The sequence below is a fragment of the Hemiscyllium ocellatum genome, chromosome 8 (genome assembly GCF_020745735.1).
Source record: "Hemiscyllium ocellatum isolate sHemOce1 chromosome 8, sHemOce1.pat.X.cur, whole genome shotgun sequence".
Classification (NCBI taxonomy): domain Eukaryota; kingdom Metazoa; phylum Chordata; class Chondrichthyes; order Orectolobiformes; family Hemiscylliidae; genus Hemiscyllium; species Hemiscyllium ocellatum.
In genome coordinates this window covers 80,801,803-80,821,500 of record NC_083408.1, presented here as the reverse complement: position 1 = coordinate 80,821,500, position 19,698 = coordinate 80,801,803, and the positions used below count along the sequence as shown (strand labels likewise).

General features: G+C 40.7%; 1 protein-coding gene across 1 annotated transcript in view; it reads left to right on the top strand.

Annotated features, from left to right (window-relative positions):
* Nucleotides 1–19,698, top strand: part of LOC132818347 (MAPK/MAK/MRK overlapping kinase-like) — a 135,819-nt gene that overhangs the window by 34,582 nt on the left and 81,539 nt on the right. Inside the window, exons 2-4 of the mRNA XM_060829286.1 lie at nt 286–400; nt 12,461–12,550; nt 19,387–19,457. Of these exons, the coding sequence (XP_060685269.1) occupies nt 286–400; nt 12,461–12,550; nt 19,387–19,457 (276 nt within the window). The remainder of the gene's footprint in view (nt 1–285; nt 401–12,460; nt 12,551–19,386; nt 19,458–19,698) is intronic.

Sequence of the window (19,698 nt, the reverse complement as noted above, 5' to 3'; positions counted from 1 at the left end):
TTCACACTGAAAAGTAAATTAGGCATTTAACCTTTGGTTTGTGTCCCTAATTTAAAACTAAGAATCGAGTAGGAATTTTAAAAACTACAAAATTTAGCTGTCGTCGAACATTTGCTCGACACTGATGGCCTGCCATCTTATGCACACCTGGGTTTTTGTGCGAGCCTGGTGTTTGCAAATGGCATGCGATCGACCTGTGTAAATTACAATAAAACATGGAGTCGTCCACGTCTGCTGTGAGCCAGTAATGCATTTGTTAATCAAGTACTCTTCTTTTGAAAAAAGACTACCGACTAATATCTAAAATAGGCGAAGGGACATTTTCGGAGGTCTGGAAGGCGCAAAGCTTAAAAGATGGAATCTACTACGCTTGTAAAAAGATGAAACAACATGTCGAAAGGTAAATTGATTTTATAATCACCTCATGAAATTACCTTTCTGAGATAACAACTTAATATGATGTTTTCTTTTAAATCCAAGGAACTATTTTAGTCGAACTTACCAAGTGCAAGTTATTTGTACTGCTTGTTAAAAGCGGTCATTGGTATTTATTCGAATATATTTTAACTACAATGGACCTTGGTTTATCAGCATGAGATTTTAAAAATAATTTTTTTGATACTGACCATTTATGTAGTTCAATGTTGTCACTTTTAAGTCGGAGAAAGCAAAAGCTTCCTAAAAACAACTAACTGTACTGTACCATTGGAATTCTCAAGATCAGTCCCAGTATGTCTACCTTGATTCGAAATTTATTTAATCGGGTTGCTGTTGTAGCAAGAAGCTAAGTTAAAATATAACGAATAAAAACCGAAAGAACTACAGATGCTGTAAATCGCACGGTGGTTCATTGGTTAGCACTGCTGCCTCACAAGGACCAGTGTCGCAGGTTCGATTCCATCCTCGGTTGACTGACTGTGGAGTTTGCACATTTTCTGCGTGGGTTTCCTCCCACAATCCAAAGATGTGCAGCTCAGGTGAATTGTCCTCGCTAAGTTGCCTATAGTAATCACTATGATATCATAGTGATAGGTGCGTTAGTCAGAGGGAAGTGAGCCTGGGTTGGGTTACTTTTTGGAGGGGTTGGTGTGGACTGGTTGGGCTGAAGGGCCTGTAGGGAATCTAATCTAAAATCAGACAGACACAAAAAAGAAACTGCTGGAAAAGCTAGCAACATCAGTGGAGAGAAATCAGAATTAACGTTTCAGTTCGAGTGACCCGTTCTCATAAAATATAACTTGCTATGTAACGACGTCTGTAATTTGACCCTTTTTTTTAAAAGCAGAAAAAAACCTGATGAACTGCGAATGCCGGAAATCCGAAACAAAAGCAGAAAATGTGGTTGGGTCCAAACCGTTAACTCTGCATTTTCCCCACGATGTTGACATTGAGTTTTTCCGAGCAGTTTCTATTTTTCTCTACTTTTTTAGTATTCATTGTTGGCTTCACTGGCTGGGCAAACGTTTCTCACCCACCCTAATTTCCCCAGAGGACAGTTAAGAGTCAACCACTCTTGTGATCAGATCAGGTAACTTCTTTGCCTAAAAACAAAAACCAGATTCTTTTTCCCAACTATGGCAACAGTTTGATGGGAGCTAGGATCCTGGAAACATGCACGGATTAATAACACGAGGAGCTGCTTTAGAATTTTGGGTTGAAACAGAGAACTAGGTTTTTAAAAATGTAATCTTCATGAAAGGCTCTTGCCTGAAACGTTGATTCTCCTGTTCCTCGGGTGCTGCCTGATCTGCTATACCTTTCCAGCACCCCACTCTCAATTTAAAACAAGTAGAAATGGAAATTAATATATTGGACAAACTGGGGCTTCATTTGATATATATAATAGTTTAATTAATCAACTATGTTATTTGCAAATTTAAACTTTTTTTCCCTTCTCAGAACTCACCCTCCTCTAGCTTATCTCTCCACGCTTCAGGCTCACTGCCTTTATTCCTGATGAAGGGCTTTTGCCCGAAATGTCGGTTTCGCTGTGCTTTGGATGCTGCCTGAACTGCTGTGTTCTTCCAGCACCACTAGTCTGGAAATAGTATTTGACAAGGGTGGGGAGTTCAATTCCAATGTGGATGAGATTTGGTTTGGGGAAGGGGGGAGGCAATATGCAAATGTGATCTGGAGATATTGAGATGGTGCATAGTGCAGAATGGACTAACAAGAGAGATGTGAAAAAGTGAGGTCTGCAGATGCTGGAGATCAGAGCTGAAAATGTGTTGCTGGAAAAGCGCAGCAGGTCAGGCAGCATCCAAGGAACAGGAGATTTGACGTTTCGGGCATAAGCCCTTCTTCAGGAATGAAGAAAGTGTGTCCAGCAGGCTAAGATAAAAGGTGGGGGGAGGGGCGATGGAGATGCGATAGGTGGAAGGAAGTCAAGGTGAGGGTGATAGGCCAGAGTGGGGTGGGGGCGGAAAGGTCAGGAAGAAGATTGCAGGTTAGGAAGGCGGTGCTGAGTTCGAGGGATTTGACTGAGACAAGGTGGGGGGAGGAGAAATGAGGAAACTGGAGAAATCTGAGTTCATCCCTTGTGGTTGGAGGGTTCCTAGGCGGAAGATGAGGCGCTCTTCCTCCAACTGTTGTGTTGTTATGGTCTGGTGATGGAGGAGTCCAAGGACCTGCATGTCTTTGGTGGAGCACGAGGCAGCGCCGATACAGTCATCGATGTAGCGGAGCTGCCTCGTGCTCCCACGAGGAGGTTGAACAGATCATCCACTTTACCAACACTTTCCACCCCGACCTCAAATTCACCTGGACCATCTCAGACTCCTCCCTCCCCTTCCTAGACCTTTCCATTTCTATCTCGGGCGACCGAATCAACACGGACATCTACTATAAACCAACTGACTCCCACAGCTACCTAGACTACACCTCCTCCCACCCTGCCCCCTGTAAAAATGCCATCCCATATTCCCAATTCCTTCATCTCCACCGCATCTGCTCTCAGGAGGACCAGTTCCAATACCATACAACCCAGATGGCCTCCTTCTTCAAGGACCGCAGATATCCCCCAGACATGATCGACGATGCCCTCCACCGTATCTCCTCCACTTCCTGCTCATCCGCCCTTGAGCTCTGCCCCTCCAACACCAGGACAGAACCCCACTGGTTCTCACCTACCACCCCACCAACCTCCACACACAGCGTATCATCCACCGTCATTTCCGCCACCTCCAAATGGACCCCACCACCAGGGATACATTTCCCTCCCCTCCCCTATCAGCGTTCCGAAAAGACCACTCCCTCCATGACTCCCTCGTCAGGTTCACACCCCCCACCAACCCAACCTCCACTCCCGGCACCTTCCCCTGCAACCGCAAGAAATGCAAAACTTGCACCCACACCTCCCCCCTTACTTCTCTCCAAGGCCCCAAGGGATCCTTCCATATCCGCCACAAATTCACCTGCACCTCCACACACATCATCTATTGCATCTGCTGCACCCGATGTGGCCTCCTCTATATTGGGGAGACAGGCCGCCTACTTGCGGAACGTTTCAGAGAACACCTCTGGGACACCCGGACCAACCAACCCAACCACCCCGTTGCTCAACACTTTAACTCCCTCTCCCACTCCACCAAAGACATGCAGGTCCTTGGACTCCTCCATCACCAGACCATAACAACACGACAGTTGGAGGAAGAGTGCCTCATCTTCCACCTAGGAACCCTCCAACCACAAGGGATGAACTCAGATTTCTCCAGTTTCCTCATTTCCTCTCCCCCCCCCCCACCTTGTCTCAGTCAAATCCCTTGAACTCAGCACCGTCTTCCTAACCTGCAATCTTCTTCCTGACTTTTTCGCCCCCACCCCACTCTGGCCTATCACCCTCACCTTGACCTCCTTCCACCTATTGTATCTCCATCGCCCCTCCCCCAAGTCCCTCCTCCCTACCTTTTATCTTAGCCTGCTGGACACACTTTCTTCATTCCTGAAGAAGGGCTTATGCCCTAAAGGTCAAATCTCCTATTCCTTGGATGCTGCCTGACCTGCTGCGCTTTTCCAGCAACACATTTTCAGCTAACAAGAGAGATGGAAAATCAATATCAATGATATAGTAGAGGGTGAATGACATGGTATGAGTAATTTTAGGTGAGTTAGATATGGTAGACTCAACATAGATGAACTGAAAAGGGCCTGTTAGTTCTGTCCTGAGCTCACAGCCTTGCTTTGAATGAATTCAGTCTAGTTACTTTTGATATGTTAAGTAAGGCATTGACAAGGTTCCCCATGGGAGACTGATTAGCAAGGAATACAGGGAGAACTAGCCATTTGGATACAGAACTAGCTCAAAGGTAGAAGACAGAGGGTGGTGGTGGAGGGTTGTTTTTCAGACTGAAGGCCTGTGACCAGTGGAGTGCCACAAGGATCGGTGCTGGGTCCACTACTTTTTGTCATTTACATAAATGATTTGGATGTGAGCATAAGAGGTACAGTTAGTAAGTTTGCAGATGACACTAAAATTGGAGGTGTAGTGGACAGCGAAGAGGGATACCTCCGATTACAACAGGATCTTGACCAGATGGGCCAATGGGCTGATTAGTGACAGATGGAGTTTAATTCAGATAAATGTGAGGTGCTGCATTTTGGGAAAGCAAATCTTAGCAGGACTTATACACTCAGGTCCTAGGGAGCGTTGCTGAACAAAGAGACCTTGGAGTGCAGGTTCATGCTCCTTGAAAGTAGAGTCACAGCTAGATAGAATAGTGAAGAAGGCGTTTGGTATGCTTTCCTTTATTGGTCAGAGTATTGAGTACAGGAGTTGGGAGGTCATGTTGCAGCTGTACAGGACCTTGGTTAGGCCACTGTTGGAATATTGCATGCAATTCTGGTCTCCTTCCTATCGGAAAGATGTTGTGAAATGTGAAAGGATTCAGAAAAGATTTACAAGGAAGTTGCCAGGGTTGGAGGATTTGAGCTATAGGGAGAGGCTGAACTTAATAGTAAAAATAAACTCCCACTCACCCAAAGCTTTTAAATCTCAAGTGTTAATTTCTTTTTAAAATGAACAAGCCTCCACTCAAAACCCATACCAAAGACAGCTAATGTTTTTAAGTTTAAAATTATTAATCAAGTTGTGAATTCTAAACCCCAGCTGAGGTATTTGTAGCTTTTGAAACCCAGCCAAACATTTATAATGACACTATAATACTACTTGATCAATAAAGTGCTTTATTGAAACCTCAGGATCAGCTGTTAATGTTTTTCTAATCTCCAGCTGATGTCCCATCAGACCATAGAGTCATAGCATGGAAAGAAACCCTTCAGTCTAACTCATCCACGCCAAGTTTCCCAAACTAAATTAGTCCCATTTATAGAGCTGTAGAGATGAACAACATGGAAAAAGATCTTTCGGTCCAACTCGTCCATGCCATCCAAAATATCCTAGCCTAATCTAGTCCCATTTGCAAACACTTGGCCCATATTCCTCTAAACCCTTCCTATTCATATACCCATCCAGGTGCCTTTTAAATGTTGTAATTGTACCTGCCTCCAATTTTTCCTCTGGCAGCTCATTCCATACACGTACCACCCTCTGTGTGAAAAAGTTGCCCATTGGGTCCCTTTTAAATCTTTCCCCTCTCACCCTAAACCTGTGCCTTTTAATTCTGGACTCCCCCCACCCCCCCATTCATGCCCCTCATGATTTTGTAAACCTCTATAAGGTCACCCCTCAGCCTCCAATGCTCCAGGAAAAACCTATTCATCTACTCCCTATAGTTCAAAACCTCCAACTCTAGCAACATCCTTGTAAATCTTTTCTGAATCCTTTCAATTTTCAGAAAATCCTTCCGATAGGAAGGAGACCAGAATTGCATGCAATATTCCAAAAGTGTCCTAACCAATGTCCTGTACAGCCAAAACATGACCTCCAACTCCTCCCAATGCTCTGACCAATAAAGAAAAGCATACCAAATGCCTTCGTCACTATCCTATTCACCTACTTTCAAGGAACTATAAACCTGTACTCCAAGGTCTGCATTTGGCCCATAAGCCTCAACCTTTCTTATTCATGTATCTATCTAAATATCTTTCAAATGTTGTAACTGTACCTGAATCTAACACTTCCTCTGAAATTCATTCCACATATGAACTACCCTCTAGGTTGCTGTTCAGTTTCCTTTTAAATCTTTCTCCTTTCACCTTTCTTAAAAAAAAAGACCCTCCAGTTTTGAATTCTCTCACCCTTTGGAAAAGACCTTTGCTGTTCACCTTGTCTGTGACCCTCATGATTTTATAAGTCTCTGTAAGGTCACTCCTTAAGCTGCTACATTCCAATGAAACTGGTCCCAGCCTATCCAGCGTCTTCTTTATAACTCAAATTTTGCAGGCATCCTCCTGGTAAATCTTTTTGGAACCCTCTCCAATTTAATAATATCCTTCTTATGTCGGGGAAACCTGCAAATGGAGAAAGACTACTGAAAGCTACAAAATAGAATGATTTGGACATCCTTGTACATGCTGAGTAGGAAAGTCTTTCTGTAATTGTAACAGGTGCTGGAGAAATCCCATCTGGAATACTATGAGCTGTGTTGGTTCTCTTAAGAAAGTATATTATTTCACGAGAGGTAGTTCAGAGAAAGTTCACTTGGATGATTCCTGGTGTCAGTGGATGGCTTGAAAAGCAAAGGTTATACACGCTGCGACTCTACTCACTGTAGATTAGAAGAATGAGAAATTATCTAATTGAATCATATCGGATTATTAAAGAGCTTGACAGGGTAAACGCTAAGAGGAGGTTTCCCTCGTGAGAGAGTCTACGACCAGAGGGGCACAGTATGAAAATTAAGGGGCACCAATTTAAGATTGAGATGAGGAGGAATTTCTTCTCTGAGTATTGGGAGTCTTTGGAAGTTCATAAAACTGTGGGGCAGAGTCCTTATGTATATTTAAAGCTGAAATAAATTCTCGATCATCCAGGGAATCAAGTGTTGTGGGGAGCACACAGGAAAGTGGATGTGAGGAATTATCCATGATCCTATCAAATGGTGGAACAGGCTCAAGGTGCCGAACAGTCTACTCATGTTCTTATCTCTTATGTGGTCTTAAGGAATCACAAAAAGCCAGCACCCGAATATAGTGAACAATAGGGAAAAGAAATGGAATGTTGGCCTTTATTTCAAAGGGACTTAAGTTTAAAAGCAAGGAGGTTTTGCTATAACTATTCAAGGCACTAGTCAGACCACAGCTGGAATACTGTGAATAGTTTTGGGCCCTTATCTAAGGAATGATGTACTGCCATTGGAGGAAGTCCAGAGAAGGCTCACTATGTTGATACTGGTATGAAAGGTACAGTATAAATGCAAGTCTTGCTTTAACAGGGAAGGTTAATTCCAGGTTACCATTGATGGTAGTTTTTGATACGTCACAGAAGCAGTTCAGTGGCATCAAGGTAGCCATGATTCTGAATTTGCTGTTTTAATATTGTGAGGTTGATTCAGTGCCCAGCTGGGGCTTTTCTCCAGTGTCTAAGTCTCTATTGCTGCTTAGACAATCTGACTAAACAAACAACAGCCACCCGCATCCTGTACATTCTCTCAACAACATCCCCTGCAAGGAAACTTAGAAACACAGTTTAAAGAGGGAGTAAATTCAGTCCTTCACTGATAACAGTCTGTGCTCAGTTATGTTACAGCACAAGCTTCATAGATGTTGCTGAAATATAATTATGTCTAATATTTACTACGTAAGAATATATTTCACTATAAATTAATTAAAGGTCCCTTTAACAATCTCAGCAACTGTGGTATCTTTGCAGGGGAGAGGAAAAGGTCTATTTAGATTAACCATGACCATTAATGCTCACCAAATATTAATCTGGTTGACTTGAGGATATCTCTTGAAATCATCTTTCACCATTTTACATGATACCCTTGGGGTGCCAGCATACTACAGTTGGAAAATTAGCTCTGACTATTGCTCTACTATTTCTTGTTTGTTATTTTTTCCATTTTGCTAAACAAATTTTAATTCTATTAACTTCATTTACACCATCACAATTTGAGTTGTGATGAATATTGTCAAATGGATAAACAAGCATTTTAGTTCAAGTTGGCCAAGTATTTCTGTGGGTTAGAGGCCATTTGTACACACATATGATTATAAGAGTCATACAGCACAGAAACAGACCTTTGGTCTAACTCATTCTTGCTGACCAGGTTTCCTAAACTAAACCCAGTCCCATTTCCTGTGTTTGGCCCATATCCCTCTAAACCTTTCCTATCCACCTACCTGTCCAAATGTCTTTTAAATGCAGTAATTGCACCCTCCTCTGCCACTTCCGCTGGCAGTTCAATCCATATATGTACGCCCCTCTCTGTGAAAAATGTTAGCAAGCTCCTCTCTTATATCTTGGCTAGTCACCTTATCTATGCCTCTCACGATTCTGTAAACTTCTGTAAGGTCAGCCCTTAGCTTCCAACAATCCAGGGAATAAAGTTCTAACCTTCCAGCATCTCCTTATAATGCAAACCTTCTAGTTTGGTAACATATTTATAAATCTTTTCTGCACCCTTTTCAGTTTAATAACATCCTTCCTATAACAGGGTGACCAGAATTTTATACAATATTCTAAAAGTGGTCTCATGAATGCCCTGTATTGCTGCAATATGATGTCCCACCTCTTGTACTTGGTAATGTCACGAATGAAGGCAATCATGTGAAATGCCTTTTTCACCAACAATTTACCTGCGACCTCCCTTTCAAGGAACAATGTACCTATACGCTGGGTCTCTCTGTTTGACAACACTCCCCAGAGACTTACCATTAACAATGTAAGTCCTGCTGTGGTTTATCTTATCAAAATACAACAACTTGCATTTATCTGCATTAAACTCCATTTGCCACTCCACAGCCATTGGTCCAGCTGATCAGGATCTTATTGTACTCTTAGATAACCTTCTTCATTGTCCACTACACCACCAATTTTGGAGTCACCTGCATTCAAAGATCATATAGTATGGAAAATGATCTGACTGCACTGTCATCATAGCTCAATTGCTTCTTCATCTAATCATTTTCCTTTCACTGTTGCTTCACATGATTTTCTCTGTTCATTGCCTATGTTCAACTTCCTCAAAATCACCAATGTTACACTCAAAAGCAGTTACTGGACATGGTGTACCAAACTCCAGGATTCGGTTTGCTAAAATTGCAGTTTTTAATCAAAACTACCTCACTTTCAAAATTCAGATACATGTGTTGCTTTGGGTGTGAGCCTTCTCTCTGTCATGTAGAGGTCAAAAGATATCCCCAGTCAAAGCCAGTTATGATCAGTTTCTATACCTGTGTAACCTTGTTCAGATCTACCTGTCAGGGGTTTCACATTTGGTTTCAATACATTCCATCAGAAATATATCTCAAACTCAACAATCAATTCTCTGCAGCCCTCCATCCCAAACTTCCAAAACACCTTGCTCCTAACCATGGGGCTCAAACTGTTTAGGACAAACAGTACTATCACTTCAAATGATTTGTTATGCACATTTAATTCTGCCTTGAAACAGCTTGTGCAGACAAATAAACAGGAATTGGCTTTTGATAGAAATCTGAAATGGAAACAGGGTCACTTCCAGAGAGTGGCAGGATTACATTGTGTAAGTGGACAAGGTCAGTGACCTCAGAACCTGGAGAACAGTTCACACAGGAATCTGATTCAAGTTCGTAGCAGACAGCAGTCTGTTGTAGGAATGAATGTCAAAGACAGTCAAAGGTGGTTACATTTCCCTACTCCAATCTCCAGTTTGACCTATTGTTGTTCACGCACAGGGACAAAAGGACTATTGACTATTCCTGGAGAAAGAGATTGTATGCTTGATATTTATTAGATAGACTGCAACAGTGTTTGGGTCTCCCAAGAGAGGGGCAAAGAGGAAAGCAGTTCACCTTGCTCTGCTTCAATGTGGCTTTTGAATTTCGCTTTTGGATTTCATTTTCTTCAGCCCTGACAATCAGAGCCAGCTCAGTGCCCTCCGTAAAGAGCCTGATTTGGACTTTCTTTTCCTTTTCAAAGCCGCCTTCGAGCCTGAGGGGTGATCCATCAGAATAACCAAGTGGTTGCAGTGCTCCAAAAGTTGTTCCCTGATCTTGGTCCTGGAATCGATGGAGTTTGGTCCTGAATGCTTCTCCTGAGTTCATTCGCTAGCAGTAGCTCTCTAAAACTAAAACTGAACTGCGAGTCCCAACAGTTTCCACACTGGATAAATTTTTGAAAGCATTAACTTCAATCCCAAAACACAGCAAAACCACAAAGCATTTTCTAAACCAGAAACTATTTTTGTCCAGCTGTAGTCTATGAATTTTTTCCCCCAAGTTTAAAGAGTAAGGAATTGGGAAAACATCAGATCATAACATGTATGCAGGTTTATTCTTTAAATTCACATTTATTCCATTAATGTGCATTTGCTATACCATCTAGGAGCAGGATTAGACAATTCAGCTCCTCTGGCTTGCTTCACTATTCAATATAATTATTGCTAATCTTATCTCAGCCGCAACTTCTAGTTATGCCCCATAACCCATCAACCAGTTACTAATGCAAAAATCTGAGTAAATTTCTTCAATGCCCTAGCATCCATCAAACTCTGGAATAATGAACACCAGAGGCACAACCCTTTGACAGAAGGAATTTACACTTGTCAGTGCTATCCCTTATCTTAAAACTGTGACCGTTTACTTTGATTGCCCCACCAGAGGAAACATCCTCTACATATACATTATCAATCCCCTTTAGCATCACATACCTCAATTGGATCTCCTTTTATTCTTCCAAATTCCAGAAAGTGTACAATTTAACCTTTATAATATCTTCCCAAGACAAAATACCTTACCTCTGAATTCAACCTATTGAATCTCCTCTAATAGCTCGAATGCAACTACATCCTTCAAGGGGACCATAGCTTCATGTAATCTTCCAGATACAGTCTCACTAATGCTTCGTACAATTGCAGTAACATTTGTCTCCTTTCATATCTATTCCTTTAGCAATGAATGCCAAAATTCTGTTTTACTTTTATTACCTGCATTCTAGTTTTTGGCAATTTGTGTGTAAAGACATCCAGATCCCTCTGCTCTTAATTAAAAATCCAATTCGAATCCAATTAAACCTGTTGGACTATAACCTGGTGTTGTTTGATTTTTAACTTTGTACACCCCAGTCCAACACCGGCATCTCCAAATCACCTCTGCACTTAATCACTGATTTGTTTCTTTCCATTTAGATAATAAGTTCCCTTTCTATTCTTCTGACCAAAATGGGGAACCTCACTTATTGACAGCAAGGCCCTTGCAAAAGCTAAAATAGGGTCTTCTGAACTCCGAGTCAAAGTGCCTGCTGATCTTAGGTTTCCTACCTGTTGGAGTTGGGTACTGTCATATTTGCCACTTTTAGTGCTTTGTGGCATCTTTCCAACTCCATGAAAATATACCTCCTAATGTCTAGGCTATGCGATCAATGATGCAGTAGGTTTTCCATATGCAGCAACTAACTTGTTTTTCTGTGTTTTTGTTTTAACATCTTCCACAAGTCAAGTCCAAAGCTCTTCTTACTAGCCTCCAGTTCCCTGCCTTTCAGTCCTGACTCCCTTCAAGTTGGAGAACCAGTGCTGTCACGATATCCTCTAAACCTTTCTAACCACACTTATTGGCTAACTTTGTAATGCCAGGATTCAGTCAGAACTGATGCAAAATAAATTTACTCCTTTACTTCACTCCCAGTTGCTGTTGTGAGAAGTTGAATACAGCAGAGTAATGGAGGATGCTATCAAACTATGCTGAGTTTACTAAATCTGGACTTTGACAGCCCTCATTGCCACCACTCTCATCAGTTCTTTGATTTATTTAGCTGGCAGTGGGCTGGAGGATTTGTAATTTTCTTCCTAATTGGCACAGTTCAGTTTCAAACCAGATCTTTTAAAAAAAAATCACAGAACCAATAATTAGAAAAAACAAAAATCAAGTCTTTTTTTCTGGGTGAATGGCTTCCAAATCTATACAATATAATACACCAGAGTGTAGTGGATGCTGGGACATTGCATAAATTTGAGGAGATAGATTTTTAATTTGTATTGGCTTATAGGAAGCAAGCACAAGAGTTGAGGTGAGATGAAACCAGCTATGATAGTATCAAGTGGTGTAGTAGGTGTGAGGGACTGCTGAGTGGCTAACACCTGCTCCTAGTTCTTAAGTGAATATCTGTATCAAATTTTATTTAATGGTATGCAGTACAATAGGCAGTAGGTATGCTGTCACTTGTAACTAGTATAAAAAGTTTAAAATGCAGTGATTGTTTTTCTTTTACAAAGGAAATGAGATATTGAAACAGTTTAAAAACATGAAAAAGTTCAAATAGAATTTGAGGTTCAGTTGAAATTTATAAACTGTAATTTCATGCTATCTGATGATTTTAAAAAAACACCCAGATAATCATGTCTTGTTCAAATTTTGTGATCAGCATGGAGCAAGTGAACAACCTACGTGAAATTCAAGCAATGCGCAGACTGAGTTTACATCCTAATATTCTTCAGTTACATGAAGTGGCCTAGTAAGTGTTGCTTCATTGCATATTATAATTAAATATATTCGTGAACAAGAATTATATACCTTCCTTTGACCCGCTAAGCAAAAAATGTCTGAACCTGAGGAATGTTTTGCATTTTATGATTTATAGAATCAGTAAATAGCCTCTGTTTTAATGCTGTTGAAAAATGTGGTGTTTGAAAAGCACAGCTGGTCAGGCAGGACAGTTGATGTTTCGAGCATAAGCTCTTCATCAGGAATGAAGGGTGGCCCAAGGGGACTGAGAGATAAATGGGAGGAAGTGGGGCTTGGGGGAAGTAGCTGGGAATGCAATAGATGGAGGTGGAGTGTGATGGTGATAGGTCTGGAAGAGGAATGCCTCATATTCTGCCTTGCGACCCTCCAACCACATGGGATCATGTATATTTCACCAGTTTCTACATTTCCACACCCCCTCCGCTTTTATCCCAGATCTATCCTTCCAACTCAGCACCACCCTCTTGAACTGTCCTACTTGTCTATCTTCCTTCCAACCTATCCACTCCACCCTCCTTTCCGACCTATCATCATCACTCCCCACCTCCATCTACCTATTGCATTCCCAGCTACCTTCTCCACCAGCTCCATCCCCTCCCATTTATCTCTTTGCCACCTTGGCCAAACCCCTCATTCCTGATGAAGAGCTTTTGCTTGAAATGTCGACTCTCCTGCTTCCTGAATGCTGCCTGACTGGCTGTGCTTTTCCAGCACCACACTTTCGACTCTGATCTCCACCATCTGCAGTCCTCACTTTCTCCCTCTGTTTTAATGTTGCACAATATTTAGAGTATTTATGTGATGTGACTGTTTATTGTCTGTTGTCAGTGTAAATGCAACTTTGTCTATTTCTAGTCAATGGATAGAGCAACTTGTCCACGTTTTCTGAGAATTATACTTTATGTAGTACAATTCTGACAAAGTTCTAACCTTATTGTTAAGCATTGTTTCAGAAAGTGTTTAAAATGCAACGGTCTCATTGGAATTACTCTTTCCACTGTGCTGTTTAATGAATGTTTCGAATTATGGCTACTTTTTTTTGCTCTCTGGTTTTTCTGCCCTCGTGAAAGCATTGACTGCCTGCTGGACTTCTGGCTTCGTAGCAGAATTACCTCCAGTATCTTGCAAAGTAATCTTGACTGGACACCAGCTGAGGGGAAAGAGTTAGTTACGAAGAGAATAATCAAAAGGAACTGATTCTGTTTTATTATATTTATGATTTCTAAAGTTCAATGTATGAGAACTTTCAGTTGTTTTCAGGCCTCATCACCCCAGTTGCTAAGTTGGGCCACTGAATTTAAGCACCTGCTGAGTTAGCACATGTCATACTTCCTACATTAACTTGCGCCTATTACATGTATGACTTACCTTTGCCTTCTTGAAATTCTCCATAATCAATACCAAACCATAAGTTATAATGTTTCCAGGTATAAACAGGTGAAATTGGAGTGAGCTTAGGCCATTTGGCTGGAATTCCCTGTCATTCAACTGGAATAATCCTTCTTCAGAGTGTAAGGGCATTTGTCTATGTTGGGAGAGTTGAGCAAAAAAAACCACAATGCAGGATTTTTAGGCCTTAAGATAGAAGATTCTGTAATTTTGGAGACGTCCAAAGCAAAAAAACTTTCTAGTTTCAGTTCAGAGCAGTTTGCAAAAGTGTTAGCTGAAGTTGAATGTGTCAAGCAGTTGTTCCTAAGAAAGGGAAGTAGTAGTACTACTGTTAGAGATTATCTCCAAGTTAGCAGTTTAGTTTCAAAGTTCCAGAACAGGACTGTTTGGTTAAAACCTTGGAAGGGTTATTTGAGCTGAAAAGGTTGTAGTACTGTTGTATGAAAGCTCCAGGAAGACGTTATCAGAATCTCAAGAGAGGGAATTGAAGCCAGAGTTAAATTTTAAACCTGGACATGTGAAAGATAAGGAAATTCTATTTGGTATGAATATTATTTTTTTTAAATAAAAAGTGTGCCTTGATATGTTATTTCTAACAATGCTGGCCAATTCCTAAAGATGTGGCTGTCAATTTGGACCTCTGGCAGGTGGTGAGCAAACCAACAAGATGGTACTGACCTCATTCTTGTCAATCCTGTTTTTGCAAATGCATTCATCTGTCACAGTATTGGTAGGAGTGGCCATCTTAATCAGTCATTGTGGACAGAAAGTCCATCTTCTTCCTTTGTTTTGCGTGACATACCATTGTGTTAAATGTAGCAGACTTTGAAAATTTCAAGTAGCTCATTACTGAGCATCCATGAGGAAGAATTATATTTAATACCGATATGTAATCTCATGTTCTGACATATTCCCCATTATAACTGTGCTGAGAGATGAACCCTGTTGAATATCACTTGGCACACTTAAAAATGAGGTGCCCTTCTTATGAAGCTAAAAGTTGAGGTTACTGCAATCCAGATGGAAGAAACTGCATGTAATAGAGAGGCCTACGTGATCCCTTGACCAGTGGATTAGATTGAAACTCTTCAGTACTGCCACATTCAGTGAGATTCATGATGGAGAAATAAACATGTACAGGAAGAGGTAAATCCAGTGAAATCTCCATCCTTCATGATCTGGAAGCCCAGCACAATAAAAAAAGACTGAAATATTTGTATCCACCTTCCACTAAACTGCTGATTGGGTGATTTATCTTGGCCTCATCCTGACGTCTCTAGCATCACAGTTACCACTCTTCAGCCAATTTGACTTACTGCATGTGATCAAGAAACAGCTGAAGGAACTGAATACTTCAAAGATCCTGACAACAAACCAGCAATAGTATTGAAGACATAATGCAGAACTAGCCATACCCCTAACCATTCCTGATGAAGGGCTTATGCCCGAAACGTCGAATTTCCTATTTCTTGGATGCTGCCTAACCTGCTGTGCTTTAACCAGCAACACATTTTCAGCCATACCCCTAACCAAGGATAAAAGCAAATTACTACGGTTGCTGGAATCTGAAACCAAAAGAGAAAATGCAGGAAAATCTCAGCAAGTCTGGCAGCATCTGTAAGGAAAGAAATGAGCTGACGTTTCGAGGCTAACTGACCCTTTGTCAGCTCAAAACGTCAGCTCTTTTCTCTCACAGATGCTGCCAGACCTGCTGAGATTTTCCAGCATTTTCTCTTTTGGTTTCATACCCCTAACCAAGTTGTTTCATCCATCTGAGAATGTGAAAAATTGCTCATGAATATTCTGTTCACAAAAAACAACTCCAAACCAGCTAATAACTGCCATCAGCCTTTTTTCAATTTTCAGAAAATTGAAGGAAGGAATCATCAATAACCCTATCAACTGGTACTTGCTAAAGAATAACATGCTCTCTTGACATTCCAATTGGGTTGTGCAGGAATACTCCTGACATCTATTACTACCTTATGCAAACATAAATAAACAGGATGAACTCCAGAGGTGAGCTGAGTGATTGCCCTTGACATCAAGGCAGCACTTGATCAATATGTGAAGCTCTAGCAAAACTGAGCTAGTGTCATTGTAGAAAACCTCCTGGAATGGCTCCAACTAGTGAAGAAAATGTTGTAAGAAGTCGATCATCTCTGCCTCAGGACAGGAGTTCCTTTAGTAGTAGTGTTCTGTGCTGAACCATCTTTAATAGCCTTCCCTCCATCATAAGATCAAAACCAAGGTAATCCCCATCATCACTGGAAATAAACTATACCTTTCCTGTCACAGGGTCAAAATCCTTGATCTTTCTTCCTAATAACACTCTGGGCATCCATTGACTGCAGCAGTCCAATAATGAACAAAACAGTTATGTATAGCCAATAAATTCTGGCCTAGCCAGCAGCTCATGCTTCACATGAACAAACAGTGTGCAATTTGATTGTTTTTTTTCTCCTGCTTCTTCCTCCCATTTGTAGGGGGACCTGGTAGATGCCTCTTAAAACAAGGCACAGTCTTTGAACATCAGAACTCCTTTCTGCCATTCTTTTGGTTGTATGTTTTATTTTTAAACAAAGGCGAACTGTGAACATCAGTTGCAAGTGTAGTCCTGTGCTCCTGGATTCACTGCTGAAAGCTTTTTAATGGCTAATGCAGGGAACAAAAGGTGAGTTCAACAGCATATTCACCTTTTTATTCTGATGTGTATTTCTTCTCCAGCCTCAAATTGCATCCAGTATATCACTCCTCACATTTAGCTTGCTAATACAGCTGTGCTTCCGTCTGCCACTTCCTCATCCTTTATTTGATTATCCATTTATCCTCGTACTCATATTTATGCAATGCTATGCCACTCTCATAATAATCTTGAATCCTTAGTCATCATTATTATCATCACTCATAAGTCCATTTTTGTTTTCCTGGCAGTAGAGGTAAGTACGGGGCAAGAAGAGACAGGATTATGATTGGACTTGCAACTGAGACATGGGAAGAATTGCTGGACATCAGTAGCCTTTGAAGACGAGGGCAACTGTCATTCATGTAGTGACTGAATTAAACATCAGTCCACAATACTAACTAATGTGATCCTAATGTCAGCTGCTAATGATCATTTAAAACACATGTTTCTTAAGTTCTAATTCATGTCTTAATCTCCCATGGACCCTTTAATGTCCTACTGGAGCTGGTTCAGGATGAACATGCCAATTCAAAGTAGGTCAGTCACCTGAGGCATTGTCACAGACTTGTACAAATTAATGCACCAGCCCAGATACTTACAACTCGTTGAGGCAGTAAGTAGATGGTTGAATTTTCACTTGGTGACTTAAACATTACTGGTGATTAAGCGCAGAAGACTAATGAAGCATCTAAGTTGGAAACCACTGTACACTTCTCACTCTGCTCAGCAGCATGCAGATATGCACCTAAGTGCTGTACTTTGGAAGTCATAGAACAGGATTCTTCTGGAGTAACAACCAAGAGCAAGCAATATACTAATTGGTGTCCAGCTGCACTATGCATGCTTCTTTGCAGAGAGATTGGAGAACTGCAATCTCTCCAGTTCTGCAGAAGGAGCATGATTTTGCAGACCTTTTATAAAGGTACCATTGCGTATAAAAGTACCACTACCAGCCTGAGGTAACAATGCCACAAGCATACTTATAGATTCATGTGAGCTGTGGTTAGAACCTTGCACAGGTTAAATGATATTGTAATATTGACTATTCATCCAGGTAATCTGCAGCAATGTTCTTCAGCTCATTTTCAGAAGGGAATTTCAGCTGGGTCATGTGAAGGATAGTATTGTATTGGCTCAAAGCACTGTCAGAACTGCAACAAGACTGCCTGTACATATGACTGATGGACAGTATCACACCAGTGCCAGAGCAAGACGAGTTATTAAAGTTCTCTTATGTTTTAAAAAAAAGATTTTTAACACTGTGCAAAGAAGAAGTAGCATTCTTTTCTGCATTGTGTATGATAGAGAGATCATTTTAACTCCTATGAAGTATATTTAAGTACAGTGTATTTAAGTACATATTTAAGTATTGCTTTTGAGCCAGTCACTATGAAGTGCACGAGAACTGAACATCAAATTGCTCAACCAGGTTTCTTTCTAATGTAAAATAAATGTGTAAAATATTGCATATATACCTATAATTCAAAAATCCTTTTTATGTTTGGCTTTTGTTTCAGACATCTATATTAAAAAAACATGTTTCAAATCTTGAAATCTCACTTTGGCACTGGGATGGGCAGTAGCAGGCAGAAAGATAATGAGTAAATTACAGGCATAATATCAAGAGAACAACTAATGAGAGAAATCAAATTTTATAGATATTTTTAATCCACCTGTTCAAACTTGTGAGTTTACCCTTCTAGAGTAAATGGGATTTGAACTTGGGACTTCTCATGGTGCCACAAGAGCTTACAAAGGCATATACTATAAATAATATGTGAATAATTTGGGTGGGACAATCGGAGGGAAACATCAATTTACAAGGGTTCTCCAAGGTTGCGCTAGTATTGCTCTGATTGGGCTGGTCTGCACCCTTCATGTTGATGAGGTAAAAACAATGACTGCAGATGCTGGAAACCAGATTCTGGATCAGTAGTGCTGGAAGAGCACAGCAGTTCAGGCAGCATCCAACGAGCAGCGAAATCGATGTTTCGGGCAAAAGCCCTTTATTCCTGATGAAGGGCTTTTGCCCGAAACGTCGATTTTGCTGCTCGTTGGATGCTGCCTGAACTGCTGTGCTCTTCCAGCACCACTGATCCAGATCCTTCATGTTGACCTGCATTTTTTCCCTTCCATTAGACACCCAGAACATAGTTTCATTTTTTTATTTTCCAAGTATCTCTTTAGTTATTCACAAGCTATATCTTGTCTGTTAACTCACAATGTTCTCTAGTCTCCTGCTTGTTTCATATTTGCTAGTTAATCCCTTCCCGTTCTCCATTCAAGGATTTCACCAATATCTATTTTTACTCATTCTCTTATCCAGATTTTTAAAATGCTGTTCACCTGTATTTCAGTCCTCAGGCCATGTCTTAAGATGTGAAATGTTGACTACCTTCTATTTTTCCAGTATTTTCGTGTCTAACATTTCTTTCTATAAACTTCTGTCTTCTTTTCCTGTTATGATATCTGTAGCCTTCTGAGATGTACAGGCGTTGGTATTCTTTTTCCCCGTGCACTGGTTTATATATCAGAGTACGGCTGGTTTGAGAATTGAAACTTAGTAAGTGATCCATGAAACTTTAAACACTCTACTGCTATCTAAACAAGTTGCATTTAAAATTAGAGTCAATAATGGAACAGTGAGGAAAACATTGAAAAATAAGGTTAATAATTTTTCGCTTGAAAATATTTTTCCATTACATCTAAACAAATGTAACTAGTTTTGTTTTTTTTCTCTTTCTTTCCAGTGATAAGAAGTCTGGGTCTCTTGCTCTAATATGTGAATTAATGGATATGAATATATACGAGCTCATACAAGGTCAGTACTATTACATTGTTTGCCTTTTGATGAATTGTTTGCAACTTTATCAATAACTTTAAAAATCAAAATTATTTTATATGCCACAACTATATTTAAATGATTCCTGGGACTATGTACATCATTGAAGTCAGCAGTTATTACCCATTCCTGATTTCATTTGAGAAGCTGATAGTGAACCACTTTGAACTGCAGTAGTTTTTATGGGCTATTTGTGCACACGTGCTTCTAGGGAGGGAAT